This window comes from Ranitomeya imitator, chromosome 4, assembly GCF_032444005.1.
Source record: "Ranitomeya imitator isolate aRanImi1 chromosome 4, aRanImi1.pri, whole genome shotgun sequence".
Lineage (NCBI taxonomy): Eukaryota > Metazoa > Chordata > Amphibia > Anura > Dendrobatidae > Ranitomeya > Ranitomeya imitator.
In genome coordinates, this window is record NC_091285.1 from 285,542,471 (window position 1) to 285,568,057 (window position 25,587).

The window sequence follows — 25,587 nt, forward strand, 5'->3', positions numbered from 1 at the left end:
ATAGTCCGCAATAAATTTATTAATGGAAGAATCATTAGGGCTTTTCCATTTACGTAGCATGTCGATCTTTGATCGACATGAAGTGACTGGTACAACGTGGTACGAGCGTACTAGAGCCCATTCCAACCTTATTCAGTTTCTGTGATTCTTACATATATTCAGCAAAGCGTCCATTTTGTCTGCAAGCATCTATTTTGGATATCTTCAAATCAAGTATATATTCTTAACATTCAACCCCTCCCCCTCACTATCCAGGGCCTAGCACTAGGGAGATACAGGGCTTAGGTTCCTGCTCGGCATTTGGTGAGGAACCTATTTAGTAGGGACAGTAGGGCAGGTAGGGTGTTATCAGATCTGCATAGGGGTCTCCACTCACCCCTTCCCTAGTGTCTGGGCTTCCTTCCCCTCATCCCTTCGTGTTGCACTTAGTCTTCCCATACTGTGCGTAATACTTACATTAGTAGTGCAGCCAATATCACAGACAGCGGCAGCTACTCAGCGCTGCTCCTGGGAACGATGAGTAAGGCACAGTTTGTTTTTTATAGCAAACTGAACCTGGGGACTGGGATTTTTTGAAAGGGGACAACCCCTTTAATGTTTTTATCTTTCTATTGTACTCATCTGTTTAGTGCTGCTCCATGCACACAAGGCGGGTATATATTATTTATTAATATGTGGTACATACAATTTTCCCTTAAATGAATTAGTATTTTTTCTTTCTGATAATATACATTTCTGTAATACATTTTAAAATATCTTTATTGGAAAATATAACTATTAAATATTCTTTGTTTTTACACCAGCCTGAACAAAAATAAAAAAGGGGTTTCTTCTCAAGCTGAAAAGAAGACAGATGTATCACCAAAAGAAGACAAGCTGCATAAAGAGAAGTTTGCAGTGCTGCCAGATATTGGTGCCCCTAGCTTTGTGAAGAATGGTGGAGAAGTGCATAACCAGAAGTTAAATCAGGGCATCTATGATGAGGATCCCTTCATGAACCCATTTGAGGACTACAAATATGTTGCTCCTACTTTGCTTTATGAGCTTGGGAAGCTTTTGCATTTCTTCTCACAGTATGAGATTGTCTTCCCACAAGGTGTGGTGAATGTGCTAAACTACAGCTGGCAAGAGCTTATTGAAGGAGCAGTGTACCCCAAAAAGCAGTGGCAATTACTGGCCTCCAAGAAGGGGGCAGACAAGAGTGCACAATTCAGTGCAGAGGAGAATGACTACAAAACCACTGGCAATCTGGAGGGTGTAGACAATATCAAGAGTAAAAAAAATAAAGCCAACATTACACTGATGGAGGGTACCAAGGATAAAGTGGGACAAGAACTAAGCCATACTAAGCCAGCAGGAAACAAATGTACGTTTATTAGCTGTAAATATTAGTACAATAGACCACAGTTTCCCCTTGTGGGGGATCAACAGGAGGAGGGATCTGTTTGATGCAAGAACCCCTCTGGTTCCGAGAGTTAAGGGTTTGATTGCTGTTAGCCATTATCCACAGGTGATATGTAAAGTGCTCCAGAATGGTAGTCATTACCGAGCTGCTGTCCGGTTGCACTCTGGCACTTTACAGATAAACGGTGTCCCAATGCCAATGTGCTGTAGGGTGTGGGGTGCATCACACTCACTTGTAGGCCAAAGGCCTCTGCTGCCTCCAGGCTTCCATCTTCAGGAGCTGCCGCATACAATTCAGGGGATGTCAAGTTTACAACAGGCAAATGTTTACTAGTCAGTGAAGTTCATCAGATGATGACAAAGGGGTATGGGGCACAGCATTTTATGTTTCTTCCTTCCTTAGTACAGTACCTCTTAAGCCTTGACACCCATTCATTCTGGACTATCCCCAAGTCCACTGACTGTCAGCCTCAGGGGTTTCCTGTCCACTTTAGCAGCCATCACCTTCTGTCTATGCGGCTCCCTGTCAATCTTACACTGTACGGCAAAGGACAAGGTGTGTCCGGCAGTCCCTATGCAAGACCTTGGGCTCCAGATGGGACAGGAGCGACTGCTCGGGATCCCAGCAAGACCTCCCACTTCCTGAAACAAATGGCACATGCTGGCCCTAGCAGCCCACTGCACCTGAACACTGCACTTCTCTAACCACACCTAACTCTCACATTACCAAGAAGTGCCCCCCCTTTTCATCAACACTAGTTCCCACCCACTGGGCTAGTTCTATCATTAACTATTTCCTATCTTATATACTAAACCTATTGTTCCTATCCTGTGTCCTATACTGTTGCTAAACCACTTACTATATAAACCATACTTATGCTATTCTAAGCTGATCCTACACTTATCCTTCACTTCACTACTCACATTATACCTCAACACTTTGCAAGACTTAAGGTACCGTCACACTAGACGATAACGCTAGCGATCCGTGACGTTGCAGCGTCCTGGCTAGCGATATCGTCCAGTGTGACAGGCAGCAGCGATCAGGCCCCTGCTGTGCTGTCGCTGGTCGGGGAAGAAAGTCCAGAACTTTGTTTCGTCGCTGGACTCCCCGCAGACATCGCTGAATCGGCGTGTGTGACACCGATTCAGTGATGTCTTCGCTGGTAACCAGGGTAAACATCGGGTTACTAAGCGCAGGGCCGCGCTTAGTAACCCGATGTTTACCCTGGTTACCATCATTAAAGTAAAAAAAACAACCGCTACATACTTACCTACCGCTGTCTGTCCCCGGCGCTCTGCTTCTCTGGTCTGGCTGTGAGCACAGCGGCCGGAAAGCAGAGCGATGACGTCACCGCTCTGCTTTCCGGCTGCCCGGCGCTCACAGCCAGAGCAGAGAAGCAGAGCGCCGAGGACAGACAGCGGTAGGTAAGTATGTAGCGTTTGTTTTTTTACTTTTAGGATGGTAACCAGGGTAAACATCGGGTTACTAAGCGCGGCCCTGCGCTTAGTAACCCGATGTTTACCCTGGTTACCGGCATCGTTGGTCGCTGGAGAGCGGTCTGTGTGACAGCTCTCCAGCGACCAAACAGCGACGCTGCAGCGATCCGGATCGTTGTCGGTATCGCTGCAGCGTCGCTTAGTGTGACGGTACCTTTACATGCTGTACATTAGCATAATACATTACATCACTATTACATATAGAATCGCATGACCACATTTTCACAGCGCGTTCGTTGTCTTCAGGGGAGGAACAGGTTAAGACAGTCCACATCCCTACAGATAGTCACTGGTAATGTTAAAGTCAGTGTTTCTTCAGAAAATTACCAATTGTTCAAATCGCATTTTTGTGTTACATGAACATGAATTTTGTAAAAACTGTCCTTATCAGAGACCGGATTGCAATGAAAGGTAAAACTGCTATCCACAGCTGATAACACAGCATTCACCAATCACAGTAGGTGATGTCACAGCTGACCCTGCTTTTCCTCCCTTCACAGTGACCTTTGCACATGCTCATTAGATGCTTCATTATAAAAGACTAGATGGTGGCTCGATTCTAACGCATCGGGTATTCTAGAATATGCATGTCCACGTAGTATATTGCCCAGCCACGTAGTATATTGCCCAGTCACGTAGTATATTGCCCAGCGACGTAGTATATTGCCCAGTAACGTAGTATATTGCCCAGCTATGTAGTATATTGGCCAGTCACGTAGTATATTGCCCAGCTATGTAGTATATTGCCCAGCCACGTAGTATATTGCCCAGTCACGTAGTATATTGCCCAGTCACGAAGTATATTGCCCAGTTACAGTGGGGCAAAAAAGTATTTAGTCAGTCAGCAACAGTGCAAGTTCCACCACTTAAAAAGATGAGAGGCGTCTGTAATTTACATCATAGGTAGACCTCAACTATGGGAGACAAACTGAGAAAAAAAAATCCAGAAAATCACATTGTCTGTTTTTTTAACATTTTATTTGCATATTATGGTGGAAAATAAGTATTTGGTCAGAAACAAAATTTGATCTCAATACTTTGTAATATATCCTTTGTTGGCAATGACAGAGGTCAAACGTTTTCTGTAAGTCTTCACAAGGTTGCCACACACTGTTGTTGGTATGTTGGCCCATTCCTCCATGCAGATCTCCTCTAGAGCAGTGATGTTTTTGGCTTTTCGCTTGGCAACACGGACTTTCAACTCCCTCCAAAGGTTTTCTATAGGGTTGAGATCTGGAGACTGGCTAGGCCACTCCAGGACCTTGAAATGCTTCTTACGAAGCCACTCCTTCGTTGCCCAGGCGGTGTGCTTTGGATCATTGTCATGTTGAAAGACCCAGCCACGTTTCATCTTCAATGCCCTTGCTGATGGAAGGAGGTTTGCACTCAAAATCTCACGATACATGGCCCCATTCATTCTTTCATGTACCCAGATCAGTCGTCCTGGCCCCTTTGCAGAGAAACAGCCCCAAAGCATGATGTTTCCACCACCATGCTTTACAGTAGGTATAGTGTTTGATGGATGCAACTCAGTATTCTTTTTCCTCCAAACACGACAAGTTGTGTTTCTACCAAACAGTTCCAGTTTGGTTTCATCAGACCATAGGACATTCTCCCAAAACTCCTCTGGATCATCCAAATGCTCTCTAGCAAACTTCAGATGGGCCCGGACATGTACTGGCTTAAGCAGTGGGACACGTCTGGCACTGCAGGATCTGAGTCCATGGTGGCGTAGTGTGTTACTTATGGTAGGCCTTGTTACATTGGTCCCAGCTCTCTGCAGTTCATTCACTAGGTCCCCCCGCGTGGTTCTGGGATTTTTGCTCACCGTTCTTGTGATCATTTTGACCCCACGGGGTGGGATTTTGCGTGGAGCCCCAGATCGAGGGAGATTATCAGTGGTCTTGTATGTCTTCCATTTTCTAATTATTGCTCCCACTGTTGATTTCTTCACTCCAAGCTGGTTGGCTATTGCAGATTCAGTCTTCCCAGCCTGGTGCAGGGCTACAATTTTGTTTCTGGTGTCCTTTGACAGCTCTTTGGTCTTCCCCATAGTGGAGTTTGGAGTCAGACTGTTTGAGGGTGTGCACAGGTGTCTTTTTATACTGATAACAAGTTTAAACAGGTGCCATTACTACAGGTAATGAGTGGAGGAAAGAGGAGACTCTTAAAGAAGAAGTTACAGGTCTGTGAGAGCCAGAAATCTTGATTGTTTGTTTCTGACCAAATACTTATTTTCCACCATAATATGCAAATAAATTGTTAAAAAAAACAGACAATGTGATTTTCTGGATTTTTTTTTCTCAGTTTGTCTCCCATAGTTGAGGTCTACCTATGATGTAAATTACAGACGCCTCTCATCTTTTTAAGTGGTGGAACTTGCACTATTGCTGACTGACTAAATACTTTTTTGCCCCACTGTATGTAGTATATTGCCCAGCCACGCAGTATATTGCCCAGCCACATAGTATGTAGTATATTGGTCATCTACGTACTATATTGCCCAGTCACGTAGTATGTAGTATGTTGGTCAGCCAGGGTGAGAATAACGTTTTTTTTAATTATTATTATTTGTAACATTAGATCGTTTTACTATTGATGCTGCATACGCAGCATCAATAGTAAAAACTTGGTCACACGGGGTTAATAGCTGCGTAACCGGAGTGCGTTACACCGTGCTCCGGTAACGCTGGCATTAACCCTGTGTGAGAGCTGACTGGATGACTGGAGGGGAGTATGGAACGGGCACTGACTGCGGGGAGGAAAGAGCGGCCATATTGCTGCCGGAATGCGCCCGTCGCTGATTGGTCGTGGCAATGGTCGTGGGCGTTTTGCCACGACCAATCAGCGACTTGGATTCCATGACAGAGGCCACAACCAATGAATATCCATGACAGAAAGATAAACGGAAGTGACCCTTAGACAATTATATAGTAGGATAAGGTCAGAGCCTATTCATTCTTGAAATAAAATGAAGTTAGTATAAAAAAGCCATAGAGTTAATTGTGAAAATTTGCAAGATTTCACATTTTTATTTTTAATAATGACTTTGATATGGTAAAAATACCATTGCCATTTAAAAAATTGTTTTAAATAGCACCTTTCACCAGTTTGAGCATGGTAAACTGGCCACATCATAGAATAGAATAGTTTTTATTTTTTAATTTCTCCTCCCCATTGCGAAGGTATTAGGCTGCCGTCACACTATCAGTATTTGGTCAGTATTTTACCTCAGTATATGTAGCCAAAACCAGGAGTGGAACAAATAGAGGAAAAATATAACAGAAACATATGCACCACTTCTGCATTTATCACCCACTCCTGGTTTTGGCTTACAAATACTAATGTAAAATACTGATCAAATACTGCTAGTGTGATGGCAGCCTTAGCTTGAAAATTTTTGGTTATACTTTATGTTATAATTCAACTGGATGTTTCCAGAGATTTGTCTCTGGGGGCGTGTACTTCTGTCCCTGCATGAAGTTGACCAATCATAAGCAGGCAGTGTTAAGCATGATAGAAAAGTACACGCCCTCTTCTCCTAACTATGAAGCTGAACTGACTTACAGTATGTATCATTGCAAAGTTATCCAGATCATATATATATATATGTATTCTATGTGTATATATCTATTCTGTTTATGATATTCTAACCTGTCAGAGTGATATTACTGTACGCGCACAGGAATTGCCGGCTGTTCTTCTATCTATCTATCTATCTATCTATCTAATATATATGTATACTGTATATGTATGTGTGTGTGTTTGTGTGTTTTGACATATATTTCCTGGTGTATGAAAAAACTCATGTTAAAATCGCATTGCAATCGTATGTAAGTCGGATGTTAGGTGTGAAAATCGCATTGTACTCTCATGGCACTCGTCGTTTTTTCAGTCCAGATTACGGAACTTTTCTCACATATGGGTATGAGCCCTAAATGCTATGATGTTTCTGCTACAGGTAAAGCAAGGTAGTTAAAGGGGTTGTTGGGTAAAATAAAACTGTCTGCAAAAAGTACGAGATATGTAAAAAATATATCAAACTAAGGGCTCCTTCTCACTTGCGAGAAATACGTCCGAGTCTCACAGGTAAAAACCCAGCTCTGGCACCGGCACTCCGGAGCGGAGCGTGCGGCTCCATGTGTTGCTGTGCAGCCGCACGCTCCGCTCTTGAGTGCCAGAGCTTGGTTTTTACCTGCGAGACTTGGACGTATTTCTCGCAAGTGAGAAGGAGCCCTATGTCATGCTTACCTCTTGACACTCACTTGTATTAAACGCCGCCCGCCGTGGTCTGTGCAGATACAGGAAGTGGAGATGTCACTATTGCCCCAACCACCAGACTGCTGCGGCCTGTAAAAAGTGTGTAATCGGATGTTTTATGACGACGCGCTGCTCATAGTCACCTGAACACTGCAGCCACTCACAAGCTGCAGCAATCCAGTGGACAGTGAAATGATAACACTGCTTTCTGTCTTTGCTCAGACTACTGTTTGGCCTGCAGGTGGGAACCAGTAGGTGAGTATGAATGAGTTTGACGTATTTTTCTCAAACATTTTTTATCCTTTTTATAATACAAAACAAAAACAATCATACCCTATGAACAGGTTCATACGAACACCCCATATGGCATGAGTTTGATATTTTTTTTACATGTTTTTATTTTGCCAGGACAACCCCTTTAATTTCAATAAACACCTGCATTATGCAGTTTAATAAGGGTTTGGCTAAACTTCATTTTCTTTAAATACAGTAGCATTCTCTATGAGGAAAAATGAAATCTCTGCTCAGCCATTGTTTAATTATCATTGTCTCCAGAAATGTGTTCTGACAGAGTTTCACCATGATCACAGCTCCCACACAGGATATGCTTGATATTTTATAGACTTGACTGCCTTTTTTTTAAACCAGCCTCACCCCTGACCATGAGTTGTGTCTGGGATTGCAAACTCATTAAAGTGAATTAAGCTGAGCTGCAATACCTTTCACAACCTGTGGTCAGGCGGGGTGCTGTTTTTGAAAGAAGGCAGCCATGTTTTTCTAATTTTGAACAACCCCTTTTAGTATAAGTGCAGTGTGTTGTTTCATTGCTTTTTATATACACATTTGTTTGATATCTATCAATAAGGCTCATCTTGTTTTTCTATTTGTCCAGCCCCTCAGAATGCCGCAGCCCATGTACCAGTTACCATCAGTTTCTCAATGTCGTCTAGAGTATGTGAAGACAAAGGTAGACTTTAGTGCTATATGAATTTTGATGAGAATGATAGTAATGACAGACCTGGTCCATAACATGGTAAGCCATGGCGGCCACAAAGAAAATGGACATTAGGGAATAGAATTCTCATATAGCATTTTAAAGGTTTTACATGATGGAAATGCAGAACAATTCTCTGTAATTTTTCTTGTTTGCCAAAGTCCTTTATTGTCTATTCAACTGTGGTAAACTGGTAAATAGCACAAAAGATTTCTCATCATTACGCAAGCTGTCATTTACCTTCTATGTTCTGTTAAAGCACCACTCCAGCATTATTTTTTTATTTCAGCACTAGAGTGTTGCCACTTATGTAAATTCTCTGCCCTGAGTCTCATACTTCCCAGCTATTCCCAGCATCATTCCCCTCTCTGACACATTGTGACCAATACTTCTGACAGACCAGAAGTCAAAGGTAAGGTCACAAACTCTCAGTGGAAGCGTCATGGGTGTGTGTGTGTGTCGGGGCTGCAGTCAGTCACATGGCATCTAGCTGCAGAAGGTCTCTGCAGTTGGCTTTGCAGACGCCTTCCTAGTCCTTCTGACTCTTGGACCCAGGTGCAACCTTTCCCTGGCTCTAATTGACACACCTGGACTGGGTGTTTATAGACTCCCAGCCTGCTGTTGGGAGTTGCTAGCGATATTTTCAATTCCCCCTGTTGAGGCTATAGCAGTTGGCTATCTTCCCATTTGGTGTTGCTGGAAGACATCTGTGTTAAATCTCTGAGTCTACTTAAAGGGACTCTGTCACCTGAATTTGGAGGGAACAATTTTCAGCCATAGAGGCAGGGTTTTCGGGTGTTTGATTCACCCTTTCCTTACCCGCTGGCTGCATGCTGGCTGCAATATTGGATTGAAGTTCATTCTCTGTCCTCCATAGTACACACCTGCGCAAGGCAAGATTGCCTTGTGAAGGCATGTACTACGGAGGACAGAGAATGAACTTCAATCCAATATTGCAGCCAGCATGCAGCCAGCGGGTAACGAAAGGGTAAATCAAACACCCGAAAACCCTGCCTCTATGGCTGAAAATTGTTCCCTCCAAATTCAGGTGACAGAGTCCCTTTAAGATAAGTGTTCCCCTTGTATGTCTATTCCAGCTGTCTTTAGTGGTAGTGGGATTGACTATTGCTCACCCCGTCATTCCCTAAGTAGGGCTTATCACTAGTGTCAGGCTGGGATTAGTTTCCTGCTTGGCGATAGGTGCAGAACCTATATAGGGACTTTTAGGTCAGACAGGGTGACGTTAGATCTGCCTAGGGGTCCCCAGTCCCCCCTTCCTTAGTGTTAGGCTCCCTTCCCCTCATCCCTTCGTGGTGCACTTAGTCTTCCCACACTGTGTGTTACAGTAAGGCTAGGGTCACATTGCATTATGTGACTGCGTTTAACAGACTACGTTACACCGCGGCATAACGCGGTGTAACGTAGTCCGTTAATGCTGCCATAGCCTGTAATGGCGTACGCATCGCTAGCGCATGCCCACATTGGGCGTGCGCTAGCGATGTGCCATCATTTGAGTGATGGACCGCGAATTATGCTTGCAGCGTTCGCGGTCCGTTCCTCGCTAGCGCAGATCGGGGATCTGCGCTAGCGGGATCGGCTAACGCGATCCCTTTTGGGACATTGCGTTAGCGCAGTCCATAGCGCTATGCGCTAAACGGACTGCCCTAACGCAATGTGGCCCTAGCCTAAGTCTATAAGAGCCTCGTTCTGGCTCCCATAGACTTACATTGAGAAATGGCCTCCGGCTCACACTGCAAACACTGGAGCTATCACAACTAGGGTTGAGCGAAACAGATCGTTCATTTTCAAAAGTCGCCGACTTTTGGCAAAGTCGGGTTTCATGAAACCCAACCCGATACCTGTGTGGGGTCGGCGCGACTTTCGCGCCAAAGTCGCGTGTCGTATGACGCGCTTGGCGACATTTTTTCAGCCAATGAAGGAGCGTGGGCAGAGTGATAACATAGGTTTTAGGGGCGTGGACGCCTATCGTCATCTTGTCGCTTGTGCGCTGTAGCGATTTGCAATGTGTAACACCAGCTTTTCTGTTCAGGGACGGAGGGGAGAGAGACTGAGAGAGAGAGAGAGAGAAAATTAATAAATAAATAAAATATTCCCATTGACTTTGCATTGGGTTTCGTGTTTCGGTCGATCCCCGACTTTTCGCCATAATCGGCCGATTTCACTCGACTCGACTTTTGAGATAGTCGGGTTTCGCGAAACCCGACTCGACCCTAAAAAAGTAAAAGTCGCTCAACCCTAATCACAACCTGAAGAAGATGACCGAAGTGGATAATAAAAGAAGATAGCAGCTGGTAAGCATAATACTAGGAGCAGGGAACTTACATTAGTACCATTGCTGAAATATCAAAACGCTGAAGTGGTGCATTAACTGATTTAAGTTTAAGGCTATACACACACAGGGTTTTTCAAGGAGTTTTTGGAGCATAAAATGAGTGGAACTTTTCCAAATCCTCCCTAAAATTTTAAAACTCCTCAAAAACTTTGAGTTTCTGCTCCATTTCTGATCCAAAAACTCAGAAAAAAGAACCTGTGTTCACATAGCCTTAGGGAATATTCACATGGTGTCTTTTTCAGACAAACTATGCTCAAACTCCACATAAAAACGTGCAGTAGAAACTGAAAATAGTGCACAAAAATGTGAAAACGTGATGGATGTGCATACATTCCATCCTATGTTACTTCTTTCAACTGCTGCTTCAGGGTTCAGAAACCCTGAAAAAAAAAGCAGTTAAAAGTAGTGACATGCTCATTGTTTCTTTCTAGCAGAAGCAGCTGATGCTCTATACTTAAAGGGGATCTGTCACCAGGTTTTTGCTATGTAATCTGGTTGCAGCATGTGGTAGGGGCTGAGATTGTATGCTATTGCTTCAATCTAAACAGTGTTTTTTTTTTTCAGCAGGAGATTATCATTGCCAGATTAGCTGCCCTAGTGCCTCCTGGTCCAACCACGACCCCATCACTGGTTAGCAGCTTACTGGTACTTGTTGGCGGGGTCAACTTTTTGAGCACTGCTATGTCTACAATAGAGAAAACTCTGATTTTGTCACAACTGCCGCACCCAGTAAAATAATTTATACATCCTTGGAAGCAGGATCTCTTTCCCTACATCCGGTTGCTCTTAGATGAGGTAGCAAAAACCTGCTGACAGATTCCCTTTAACATTATGGAGTGAAAGTCACTGGTGGCAGAGGAGCCACCAGATTGGCGATGATGCCGGCAGTGAATTCACTTCAGGAAAATCACTACCATCGGCTTCCTGAAGCGGCTTCGCCCGGGATAACTCAGTGGCTGAGCTGGCATCTACATGACTCCATGGACACTTAACCTGAGGTGGTCCTAGGCACAAGTTCAGATTCCTTGTCCTTTATCTGTACTCTGCATTATCTTTACTCAGTATACATGTTTTTGCTTGATGTCCTTTGATAAGGATGGATTTCACAAACAAATGAATCCAAATCTGAAGATATGGAGTGGAAAGGATTGATCTCCTGGGCCCTGGAGAGGCTGCAACTTGCACAGATTCAAATGTAAGGACCATGGACCATTGTGTAATGTTGTGACTGTATAAAGAAATTGGGGTTTTAGTTTAAAACACCTTACAAATAAAATGTAGTGGGGACATGTTTATAAAATCAGTATGTAGGGAATGTGATAGTTTGATGCCTTGTTCCCCTCCCCCTCAAGCCACTGTCCAGTAGTCAAGTGATACTGCTACATATTTAATGTATTATCACTGTGTCTTATAATGAGTACTGCTATGCATAAAGCATATTACTCTTGTTGTATATATGTTGGAATGTAATGCCATTACATGTTTTTGCAACCTGTTGTTGATAGGGAAAGTAAGCACTCTGGGGCCAGTTTAGTGTTAGGGGAGTAGTATCCCTAGTTGGCCACTAGATAGGGGCATTATAGTATATAGTTAACTGTAGGAGGGGCATAGTGGGAATAAGGTAGTGAGGGCTTCCTGTTCTAGTTCAGTCGGGGCGAGGGCGCCCATTAGCTCAGGTGGGCTGTCTAGCCCAGGGTACATCATGCCCCGTAACGTTTCCCAGAAGTGTGAATCAAGCTTACAGAATCCAGGTGGCCGAAGAGTTAAACATCAGCAGCATTGACGGTGCAGAATTAGTGGGTCTGCAGTTGTCATCAGAAGGAGAAGCTAAGTAGCATGGGACAAGGTCACACGAAAGGTGGCAGATCTTTGTGTGGGCAGCGGTGTTCAGATCCGGTGTGAAACAGTGGAGGACCCCCCACAGGATGCAAGAGTACAGGACAGTGAGTACATTAAGGGACTGAAGGATGTGGTCCGTCCCGGGGACAAGCTTAGTAAACATGAGAGAAGGCAAGGGAAAGTGGAAGCATTGCCTAATAAGAATTCCTGTGTGTGTGTTGAATATGCCCTGGATGAAGTGCTGAGTAAAAAGTTGATGTTGAAAAGTTGGAACCGGACTGTAACTCTTATTTTGTGAAACCGTCTGTGAGGAATACATCCCCGTATCAGGCAAGTACAAATGGCTTTGAGGAACAGCACCGAGGTACTCAGAAATATATACATGTATGTATGGAGGGGGAAGGCCAGAAAGTGATAAAGGGATTGTTATTGGCCATGACTACTGCCCTGGCCTCCCCCGACTCCTACAAGTAAACCAAAATTGTGTATTTTATGGTGGTCTTGCATGTAACATGGTTAGATCTGAATACCAGGCCCTGACTGCTGAGCTAACTGCCTCATAGGAATATATGGCTATGGTCAGGAGACTCTGGTGTCGGGCCGGGTCTTATGATCTGAGCATGGTTTGTGTTGCTTGGACAAGTGGAACTGGCCTTTGGCTTAGATATATGGGCCAAAAACAAGCTACCTAAATGTCACCATGCAAAGAAGGATGTGAGCCTATGGATGAGTTAACTGACTTGGACATATCATGACGCTGGTCACATCAACAAAATTATACAGTGGGTACGGAAAGTATTCAGACCTCTTTAAATTTTTCACTCTTTGTTTCATTGCAGCCATTTGGTAAGTTCAAAAAAGTTCATTTTTTTCTCATGAATGTACACTGTGCACCCCATCTTGATTGAAAAAAAACAGAAATGTAGAAATTTTTGCAAATTTATTAAAAAAGAAAAACTGAGATATCACATGGTCATAAGTATTCAGACCCTTTGCTCAAACACTCATATTTAAGTCACATGCTGTCCATTTCCTTGTGATCCTCCTTGAGATAGTTCTACTACTTGATTTCAGTCCAGCTGTGTTTAATTAAACTGATAGGACTTGATTTGGAAAGGCATACACCTGTCTATATAAGACCTCACAGTGCATGTCAGACCAAATTTGAATCATGTGGTCAAAAAAACTAGCTAAAGGAGCTCAGAGACAGAATTGTGGCAAGGCACAGATCTGGCCAAGGTTGCAAAAGAATTTCTGCAGTACTCAAGGTTCCTAAGAGCACAGTGGCCTCCATAATCTTTAAATGGAAGAAGTTTGGGACCACCAGAAGTCTTCCTAGACCTGGCCGTCCAGCCAAACTGAGCAATCATAAGGAGAAGAGTCTTGGTGAGAGAGGTAAAGAAGAACCCCAAGATCACTGTGGCTGAGCTCCAAAGATGCAGTAGGGAGATAGGAGAAAGTCCCACAAAGTCAATTATCACTGCAGCCCTCCAATATAGTCAGGCCTTTATGGCAGAGTGGCCCCACGGAAGCCTCTCCTCAGTGCAAAACATATGAAAGCCCTCATAGAGTTTGCTAAAAAACATATGAAGGACTCCCCGACTATGTGAAATAAGATTCTCTGGTCTGATGAGATGAAGATAAACCTTTTTGGTGATAATTCTAAGTGATATGTGTAGACAAAACCGGGCACTGCTCATCGCCTGCCTAATATAATCTCGACAGTGAAACGTGGTGGCAGCATCATGCTATGTGTGTGTTTTTCAGCTGCAGGGACAGGACGACTGGTTGCCATTGAAGGAAACATGAATGCGGCCAAGTACAGATATATCCTGGATGAAAACCTCTTCCAGAGCGCTCTGGACCTCAGACTTGGCCGAAGGTTCACCTTCCAACAAGACAATGACCCTACGCATATAACTAAAATAACAAAGGAGTGGCTTCAAAACAACTCTGTGACCATTCTTGACTGGCCCAGCCAGAGCCTTGACCTAAACCCAATTGAGCATCTCTGGAGAGACCTGAAAATGGCTGTCCACCAACGCTCACCATCCAACCTGACGGAATTGGAGAGGATCTGCAAGGAAGAATGGCAGAGAATCCCCAAATCTAGGTGTGAAAAACTTGTTGCATCATTCCCAAGAAGACTCGTGTCTGTACTAGCTCAAAAGGGTGCTTCTACTCTATACTGAGCAAAGGGTCTGAATACTTATGACAATGTGATATTTCAGTTTTTCTTTTTAATAAATTTGCAAAAAAATTTACATTTTCTGAATTTTTTTCAGTCAAGATGGGGTGCAGAGTGCTTTCCGTACCCAATGTATATAACATTGTTATCTGTACATGTGGGGTATACTTGGAAATAACAAATCAATAGACAGTCCAGCTTTAAAGTCAGAACTTGGTCTTTTCTTTTTTATTCTTTAAAGTCCACAAAAACAGATCCTTTCTAGCATACAAAACATGTAGCAAAATTAACAAAGTAAACACATAGCAGACTGGGCACAAAGTGTACAAGAAAATGCAGGTTGCCTCACTTAAAGGGCCACTGTCACCCCCTCCAGCCGTTATAAACTAAAAGAGCCACCTTGTGCAGCAGTAATGCTGCATTCTAACAAGGTGGCTCTTTTATTTTTGGTGCATGTATTTCCAAAATAAAGCGTTTTATAACTTCTCCAAAATACCTGTCTTTATCCAGGGAGGCGGGTCCCCAACCCCCTGCTTGAAACGCCACACTGCCGTCACTCAAATATTCAGGGGCTCCAGGCGCCTCCCAGTCCGCGCTGTTTTTGCTTGAAATCTGGCGCCTGCGCTGTGTACTACTGTGTGGGGCAGGCGCAGTGAGCTCTGGCCGTCTGACGTCACAGCCAGGCTTGCAGACTGCGCCTGTGCGGCCGCCCTGCCTGTGAATCCCAGCCCCGCACTGTGCATAATGCATAACACACTGCGGGGCTGGGATTCCCAAGGTGGGTGGCCACACTGTCCGCACACGCGCAGTCTGCAAGCCTGGCTGTGACGTCAGACGGCCAGAGCTTACTGCATCTGCACAACACAGTAGTACACAGCGCAGGCGCCAGATTTCAAGCGAAAACAGTGCGGAGGGGGCGGCGCCCGGAGCCCCTGAATATTTGAGTGACGGCAGAGTAGCGGTTCAAGCAGGGGAGTGAGGACCCGCCTCCCTGGATAAAGACAGGTATTTTGGAGAAGTAATAAAACGCTTTATTTTGGGAATACATGCACCAAAAACTAAAAGAGCCACCTTGTTAGAATGCAGCATTACTGCTGCACAAGGTGGCTCTTTTAGTTTATAACGGCTGGAGGGGGGTGACAGTGGCCCTTTAACCACTTCCTGACGTGCACCAGAACATCCCACATTAGGTAGGAATCTATGGAGAGAGAGTGCTCAAAAGCTGATGGTTCTGATGTGTTACCATGTCAGGAGGAGGCCTTCGAAGGTCTCCATCACTGCCATATTGGTACTTTTATTGTTTTCTATAATTTTTTATATGTTGTTATTATCTTAATTGCAAGCAGATCAGTGGGGGTCCAGGTACTGATCGCTCAAGCATGCCACGAGAGGTGCTCAGCTCAGGAAACAGGAGTGTGCAGTAATAAAAGTCTATACTTTCTACTGCATTTGTACCCGTCTCTGTCTACATGCTGAGGCAGGAGCTGTGCACTCCTGTCTACATAGCTGAGCACCTCTCAAGGCGTTTTTGAGCGATCAGTGAGGGTCTCAGGGCCCGGACCTTCATCAACCTGCTTGCAGTTAACAACATATAAAAAGTATATAATTTTTTTTAACTCAGGATATTTTTTTAAACCAGTAAAATAAGTTTCTAACTATACAAATGTTAAGTCTCCTTAGTCATATTATAAAGGCACAGATGATTGGCCTCGGGGAGACCAAAACATCCAACACTGCGGAGACACCATCACGTGTTTCTCAACGCAGTGATTCCAGAACACTGCCCCCATCCCTTATGGGAAATATGCAAATGCAAGTAAAGAAGCTGCGGAGACACCATCACGTGTTTCTCGACGCAAGCAGTGAATAGCCAGGCCTTTCCCCGGGAAGGAACAACCACGGGAAGGGCAGCATCCTATGAAGGAAAGCCACCTATGCCAAGCATGGTATCCATCCACAGACAGCTGTTTCGGGGTTTTTGCCCCTCATCAGTGTGGAGTAGGAATCTGGCTATTAGGAGCAGTGCCTAGTAAAAAGACTATAAAGGCACAGATGATTGGCCTCGGGGAGACCAAAACATCCAACACTGCGGAGACACCATCACGTGTTTCTCAACGCAGTGATTCCAGAACACTGCCCCCATCCCTTATGGGAAATATGCAAATGCAAGTAAAGAAGCTGCGGAGACACCATCACGTGTTTCTCGACGCAAGCAGTGAATAGCCAGGCCTTTCCCCGGGAAGGAACAACCACGGGAAGGGCAGCATCCTATGAAGGAAAGCCACCTATGCCAAGCATGGTATCCATCCACAGACAGCTGTTTCTTTTTTTTTTTTTTTTCCCTCAGATGGGAAAATCCACGGTCCAGAAATCCAAGACCAAAGAAAAATCCCAAACAGCTGCGTCAAATCCAAAACACAAAAGCTGTTCCCATCATCATCGGAAAATTTCAGTTTAATACAACATCAGAAAAAGCAAGTCAAGACATATTTACAAGGTATCTCCACTTCTTCACCTTCCAAATCCCTTCGGCATCCACCTCCCCCCTTATTCTTTTATCCCATAGAAAACACACATACATCTTCCCCAAAATCACTTTTAGACTATTCTTTACTACAATTTCCTTTCTCTTAAAAACATACACATTCCTCACATCCCATAATACTTCTTTTATACATGCAACTATTAACCACAACACTCTCTCCTTCACTCCATCACACATTCCCAAGCCAAACATGAACAACTCGAATGATAACAAGCTCACACCACACAATTCTTTACACAACGGTCCCATTCTTCCAATCACCTCCCTAGCATAATGACAATTCCAAAACACATGTATTACACTTTCCCTTCCACCACACCCACCTCTCGGACACATATCATTTCTCCCCAACCCACGATTCTTCTGAAATTCTCTAACTGGTAACACTCCATGCAAAGACTGCCACACAATCTCACTCTGCCTATTCGTCATACCGTCTAACCGCACTTTCTTCCATACTTTTTCTATATCATTCCCTCTTACCATGTTTATTCCACACTCTGTCTCTCTACATTCAATCATCCTATATACAGCCTTCTTATTACTCAACAACCTAACATCCACATCACATAACTCATACTTCACCAAAAATTTATAAACCCACACATACCATCTAGGCACGTCAAAAGCAACCGGATACCTCAGATCCCTCTCTCGCCACTTCAAACGAAATAAATACGCCCCAAACAAAAACCTACACAGACAAGAAAACTTGCCATCCATCCTAATCACCCTCAACACAAAAACCACAATATTTACACCAAGAAACACCTCAAGGTTTGGAAAACCCAACCCACCTTTTTCTAAACATTTCACCAAAACCTCCCTCCTAGCCCTCTCCATTCTAGAATTCCACAAAAACACAAACAGAATCCTATTTAACCCTCTCATACACATATACCCCGGCGGAAAGACCACTGCAATATATAAGAAAATAGGCAAAATCACACTTTTAATAACTAAGATTTTTCCAAAAAACGAAAGACTTCTCATCTTCCAAAAACATAACTTCCGCTCAACCTTTCCTTTTGCATCATCCCAACTTTCTTTCCCATCCAAACTCTCTGAAAATTTCACCCCCAAAACCTTAATAGACCCAGTCACCTCATTCACTCCTACATCCTTACTTAAAACCCCTCCCCCAAAAACCTTACACTCACTCTTCTCCCAATTCACCTTAAATGCTGACGCACCACAAAAAATAGACGCTAATAACTTCACCCGCCTCACAGAATACTCTGAATCACACAACACACACACGTCATCCATATAAGCACTAACCTTCCATTCCCTCCCTCCACCTCCTGGCACTTGTACTCCTCTAATCACTTTATCTTTCCTCAACATACAAAGCAACGGTTCAATCGCACAAATAAAAACCACAGGAGACAAAGGACAACCTTGTCGCACACCTGAAAAAACATTCACTCTTCTACCCACAGAACCATTCATCAAAACACAACTATAAATGTCTTTATATAAGCTCCTCACCCTCCAAACAAAATCAGGCGGAAACCCCATTCTCAATAATACCCGGAACAAAAAACTATGTGATAACCGATCATACGCCTTTTCAAAGTCCAAACTCAAAACAAATACACTCTTCTTCCGACTCATACAGTCCCACAAACAATCTCTCAACATACACACACACTCATGTATACGTCTCCCAGGCACCGCACAACACTGTTCATCCCCAATCACACTCTCTATCACATCACGCATCCTATTCGCCATTACTTTCGCATAGATCTTATAATCGCAATTCAACAACGTTATCGGTCTCCAATTTTTTAAACTCTTCAAATCTCCTTTTTTAGGTATTAACACAACCATACCTGCACGCATACTCTCAGCCACCTCCATACTAGACCACATATACTTACACACATCCACAAAATCCTTACCAATCACATGCCACATCACCCTATAAAACTCTATAGGAAGACCATCCTCTCCTGGAGTCTTATTTAACGCCATGCTATTCATTACCTTCCATACCTCATCACCTGTCACCTCACCCATCACTCTCTCTCTCTCCATCTCACTCAATTTATTTTCTAATACACTTAGTACATCCTCCTCCAAAGCCTCATCCCTCCACTTCACTGCATACAGCTCCTCATAAAACTTAGCCACATGTTCACACATATCCTCCCCACTTACCTCTCTTCCATCCTCTGCATTCAAAACACCCATACTCTGCTTTTTCCCAAAAACCTTTTTAAAGAAAAACCTCGAACACCTTTCATCTTGCTCCATTCTATCAATTTTTGCCCTAAAAATAATACTCTTCCCTTTCTCTTCCAAAAACTCTTTAATTTCTTTTTTAACCTTTTTTATCCCTTCCTCCACCTCCATTCCTCCTTCCCTCAATTTATACAATAAACATAAACGGGCATTCAACTTAACAAACTTTTCCCTCTTAATTGCCGCAAATTCATACCCCACACTTTTAAAAAACTTTTTTGTCTGCCTCTTAACCCAATCCCACCACTCACAAACATTCCCAAAACTTTCCTTACTTTTACACCACTGTTCATACTTTCTCACATACTCCTTCCTCACAGCTTCATTTTCCAACAATTTCACATTTAATTTCCACAAACCCTTTCCAAACACACCACTAACATTAATATCTAACTCGCACAACACACAAACATGGTCCGAAAAAACGACCCTATCCTGCTTATATCCAACAGGAATAATATTTTTAGAAATAAAACAATAATCCAACCTGGACTGTGCTCTTCCACTATCAGAAAAAAAGGTATCTAACAAAGGGTTAACCTTACACACACGCTGCATATCACTCAAATCAAAGTCAGTAACTAACTCCAGCAAAACTTTTCCAGACACATCCACATTCACTCCCCCCACATCACAATTCATATCACCCACAATCACCACAGGCACTCTTCCTGGAACAAAAAGCTTCACTTTTTCAAATAATAACTTACGCTCATTTTTTTCTACTGGCGCATAAATATTGATAACACAAAACTTAGCATTTTTATATTCAAAATTCGCTAAGATACACCTCCCCACCTCCACCACCAAATAATTATTCAAAATCACCTCCTGCCCCTTAACTAAAATACCCACACCATCATTTCTATTATTTGCACTACCAGACCACACAGACGCACCATAAGACCACTCATCCCCTTTCACACCATCCACAATCCCACATTCTTGCAAACAAAAAATAGATGCACTCTGCATAGCTAAAAAATCCAAAATTGCTGCTCTCCTCCTCGCTTTCTTAAAAACTCTCACATTTTGAGAAACTATAGAAAAACCCATACTATAAAAACAAAAAACAATGCAAAAATTACCACAAAACTACACACATTACACAAAAAGCCCTTGACAAAGGTCAAGACTCACAGAAAGGAGAGAAAAAAAAAAAAAAAAAAAAAAAACAACAGATCCACTGAGCTTTCATTTTACCCAGTATCACCATTGTCCTCCTCTGCCATTCGGACTGAACAGCAAGTCTCTGAACCACTAGCCCCTTCGTGCTCACTCCATTTTTTTTTAGCTGGCCCAATTTTCCTCTTAGGCATACTACTGCATGCCTCATCACTTTCCCCATCCTCCTCCCTCTGACACTTATTCGCACCCCTGTCCTGATCTGAAGAAAGCCCTCTAATATTCTGAGGATCTGAGGGGTGCACAGGGCTCTCAGCTTCAGAAATACGCACGTCTTCCTCCGTTGCATCCATTGCTTCCTCAAGAGAAAACATTTCAGGCACAGTAGAGTCATCATCTTCTTCCTCATCTTCTTCCTGATCTTCTTCCTTCTTCTTAAACCCCTTCTCTACTTTTTTTGCCGCCAACCAAAACTCCTTATCTTCCTTCTGTGCATCACTCATAGTACCACGGGGTGCTAGCACAATGTCATCTGGAGTCACAGAGCGTCTTTCCCTCTCCCTCTCCCTCCTTTCCTCTCTCTCCATTCTTTCAGTTTCCTTCCTGATAGTCGCCAACCTCCTCCTTCTCTCCTCCTCCTCTCTCCATTCACTCTCTGAGCGTCTAGGCGCCCTCCACGGACAATCCTTATACATGTGGTCACTACTACCACACACGTCACAGGTCTTAGCCATCGGGCAATCACCAGCCATATGCCCCTCCTTCTTGCAGTTTCGGCAACACTGCCCCTTCTGGCAGTCTGCCTGGACATGTCCAAAAGAGAAACATCTCCTGCAAAACAGAGGCTGCCCAGGGTACGTGAGGAAACCCCTATGCCCTGCCACAGAGAAGTTCGCCGGAGGGTGTCTGAACCCACCCACACTGCCAGGATCTCTTCTGAACTTTACACGATATTTGTATCGACAATTGAAGATTCCTAAACAGTTCACTTGCTTCTCTCCCTTTGAAACAAAGTCACAATACTGTGAGAGGAAGCTCTCCAACAATGCAGGTTCAGTAAAGGGGTTATAGACAGTGATAGTCACCTGCCTTTCCTGAAGACCAAACAGTGGTTCACATTTGACTCCCTTCAAACAGGGATCTCCGGCATGATTCCGAAACCACTCATAGACATTCAGGCAATAATGCTCCGACATAAAAGTAACATCGTAGTTACCTTGATTAGGGAACTCATTGATGCTATAGATGTTCTCCCGCTTTCCTCCAGCCTTTTCCTCAATAAGGTCACGTACAATAAAGACCACGCTGTTCCTTGCCCGGATAGATGGCTCCAACGTCACTCGGATGGTGTTCTTCACATAACTCATCTTCAAAGCTGTCGGTACAAACGACCACAGAAAAAAACAGAATTCTCTGCAAAAGGGTCTGGATTGCTCCAGAAAACCTCACTCCAGACAGCTGTTTCGGGGTGTTTGCCCCTCATCAGTGTGGAGTAGGAATCTGGCTATTAGGAGCAGTGCCTAGTAAAAAGACTATAAAGGCACAGATGATTGGCCTCGGGGAGACCAAAACATCCAACACTGCGGAGACACCATCACGTGTTTCTCAACGCAGTGATTCCAGAACACTGCCCCCATCCCTTATGGGAAATATGCAAATGCAAGTAAAGAAGCTGCGGAGACACCATCACGTGTTTCTCGACGCAAGCAGTGAATAGCCAGGCCTTTCCCCGGGAAGGAACAACCACGGGAAGGGCAGCATCCTATGAAGGAAAGCCACCTATGCCAAGCATGGTATCCATCCACAGACAGCTGTTTCGGGGTTTACTTGCATATTTCCCATAAGGGATGGGGGCAGTGTTCTGGAATCACTGCGTTGAGAAACACGTGATGGTGTCTCCGCAGTGTTGGATGTTTTGGTCTCCCCGAGGCCAATCATCTGTGCCTTTATAGTCTTTTTACTAGGCACTGCTCCTAATAGCCAGATTCCTACTCCACACTGATGAGGGGCAAAAACCCCGAAACAGCTGTCTGTGGATGGATACCATGCTTGGCATAGGTGGCTTTCCTTCATAGGATGCTGCCCTTCCCGTGGTTGTTCCTTCCCGGGGAAAGGCCTGGCTATTCACTGCTTGCGTCGAGAAACACGTGATGGTGTCTCCGCAGCTTCTTTACTTGCATTTGCATATTTCCCATAAGGGAGGGGGGCAGTGTTCTGGAATCACTGCGTTGAGAAACACGTGATGGTGTCTCCGCAGTGTTGGATGTTTTGGTCTCCCCGAGGCCAATCATCTGTGCCTTTTATAGTCTTTTTACTAGGCACTGCTCCTAATAGCCAGATTCCTACTCCACACTGATGAGGGGCAAAAACCCCGAAACAGCTGTCTGTGGATGGATACCATGCTTGGCATAGGTGGCTTTCCTTCATAGGATGCTGCCCTTCCCGTGGTTGTTCCTTCCCGGGGAAAGGCCTGGCTATTCACTGCTTGCGTCGAGAAACACGTGATGGTGTCTCCGCAGCTTCTTTACTTGCATTTGCATATTTCCCATAAGGGATGGGGGCAGTGTTCCTGAATCACTGCGTTGAGAAACACGTGATGGTGTCTCCGCAGTGTTGGATGTTTTGGTCTCCCCGAGGCCAATCATCTGTGCCTTTATAGTCTTTTTACTAGGCACTGCTCCTAATAGCCAGATTCCTACTCCACACTGATGAGGGGCAAAAACCCCGAAACAACTGTCTGTGGATGGATACCATGCTTGGCATAGGTGGCTTTCCTTCATAGGATGCTGCCCTTCCCGTGGTTGTTCCTTCCCGGGGAAAGACCTGGCTATTCACTGCTTGCGTCGAGAAACACGTGATGGTGTCTCCGCAGCTTCTTTACTTTCCTTAGTCATATTGACCTGGAGAATTTACTGCACATTAAGTTCCATAAACATGAAACCCCCAAAATAATAGCGGAGTTATGTTTTGTTTGTTTTTTTCACTATTTCATTCCTCTTCCCATTTTTCAGTACAGTATATTGTAAATTGAATGGTGTTATTCAAAACTACAACCACTTCAAATGGCTCTGATCATGTAAAACCACAAAAGTTTCAGCTCTTGCAAGAACGGGAGGAAAAAACTAAAACAGAAAAATATTCCTAATTCTCTATTGCCACAAAAGTTGCATATTTATGGTCAGCCATGTTTAAAGTTTAATTCATAGATCTAATCTTGAAAGCAACAATATATATTTCCATGCATAAGAAAAAATCTTAATGCCTGAGAAAATGTGTTTCATGTATTGGCTCATTTAAAACATTCTAAGAAAAAAGTTACATTGAAACCAAGAAAGTGACCAATGAAAACTCAGCTTTAACTAACTACAACACTCTGGATAAATGAAAGCTGCGCTGTGATTGGCTGCTATGGGCAAAACATTTAGAATTGAGAGTCCTCAGTGGTTGATACTGGAGCGCCACCAGATACAGGGCCACGCTTTTCGGTACCGGGCCTCTCTGGTTCGGTTCTGAGGCTGTCATGGTGGCTAGACCCGGTCCGCGACCCTGCTAAGGGGCGTCCAATGAAAGTAGTATTGCAGTCTGTCAGGGGTTCGTGACGCCACCTGTGGTGTTCGGTCAGGGTGACCGACGCTGCTATGGGGTCCACTGGGGTGATGGAATGGCAGCGGGATGGTATACCTTCCCACAGGTGAAGTATGTCCCCAGGGCTTCCCAGTAAGGTGGATGGTGATGGTGTGAGGTACAGTCAATAATGAGGACACAAGGTTGCAGTCTCTTTACCTCTTTACTGAAGGCTTCAAGATACTCTATCCAGAGTACGTTTAACAGGGCTTTCAGAGACCGGCCGGTCCGATGGGCACATCCAGAGTTTCCTTCACAGATGGAAATTGTTGCCTACCACTAGTGCCTGTGTGTTGTAGTCCTATCCTGCTGAGCATTCGGAATAGTCCTCACAACTGCTGTTCTCGTTCGTTCGTTCTCTACAGCTCTCTCTCGTTCTTTGGTTCCAGATGTTACTAGTTTCTAACGTCCCCCAGGTATGTTATGGCTAGGACGCCACCTGTATGACGGGAAGGCTTGGAGGTCTTCCGGGACCCTAGAGACGCCCCTCTCCCAATGTTGCCCCCTATGTCTTCGTAGGTGTAGAAGTTAGACAGCCAACCTATGACTGACTGTCCAGCGGAGTTTGAAGTAAGGCCTGAAGTCAGTTACTCCTACGGTGTTCCGGCCACCGACTACGCGCCTCAGTAAGATCTTGCCTTTCTCTCTCTCGGCACGACTCTTACTGGCTCTCCTTTGTGCTTGATCTCGTTTACACGGTTCCACAATATCCTTCCCTTCGTGTCTCTTTCTTAGGATACCACCGCAGGGTGTGCAGGCGCGGTTCCGTCACATTCTGTTCTGTTCGCTAGGCACCTGCCAGGTTCCCACGCCTGACAGGGACCCCCCTGTGCCTTCTCCCTGCAACACCCCCTGCCACGGGATGTTGCCTGGTTCCAACCCAGTCAGCTTCTCACTAACTTCCTCCCCAGCCCTTAGTTTTACCAGTGTGAGGAGTGGCCCAATAAATAAAGCCTTTTTCTCCCCCTTGTGGCCGGAGTGTGAAGTGTAATGTGTTCTGGTGATACCTGGTCAGGGAACGACGCTGCTATGGGGTCCACTGGGGTGATGGAATGGCAGAATGGTATACCTTCCCACAGGTGAAGTATGTCCCCAGGGCTTCCCAGTAAGGTGGATGGTGATGGTGTGAGGTACAGTCAATAATGAGGACACAAGGTTGCAGTCTCTTTACCTCTTTACTGAAGGCTTCAAGATCCTCTATCCAGAGTACGTTTAACAGGGCTTTCAGAGACCGGCCGGTCCGATGGGCACATCCAGAGTTTCCTTCACAGATGGAAATCGTTGCCTACCACTAGCGCCTGTGTGTTGTAGTCCTATCCTGCTGAGCATTCGGAATAGTCCTCACAACTGCTGTTCTCGTTCGTTCGTTCTCTACAGCTCTCTCTCGTTCTTTGGTTCCAGATGTTACTAGTTTCTAACGTCCCCCAGGTATGTTATGGCTAGGACGCCACCCGTATGACGGGAAGGCTTGGAGGTCTTCCGGGACCCTAGAGACGCCCCTCTCC

General features: G+C 44.5%; 1 protein-coding gene across 1 annotated transcript in view; it reads left to right on the plus strand.

Annotated features, from left to right (window-relative positions):
• The window catches only part of LOC138674079 (uncharacterized), a 133,537-nt gene that overhangs the window by 96,106 nt on the left and 11,844 nt on the right, over positions 1 to 25,587 (plus strand). Inside the window, exons 4-6 of the mRNA XM_069762027.1 lie at positions 804 to 1,366; positions 8,057 to 8,131; positions 11,607 to 11,706. Of these exons, the coding sequence (XP_069618128.1) occupies positions 804 to 1,366; positions 8,057 to 8,131; positions 11,607 to 11,706 (738 nt within the window). The remainder of the gene's footprint in view (positions 1 to 803; positions 1,367 to 8,056; positions 8,132 to 11,606; positions 11,707 to 25,587) is intronic.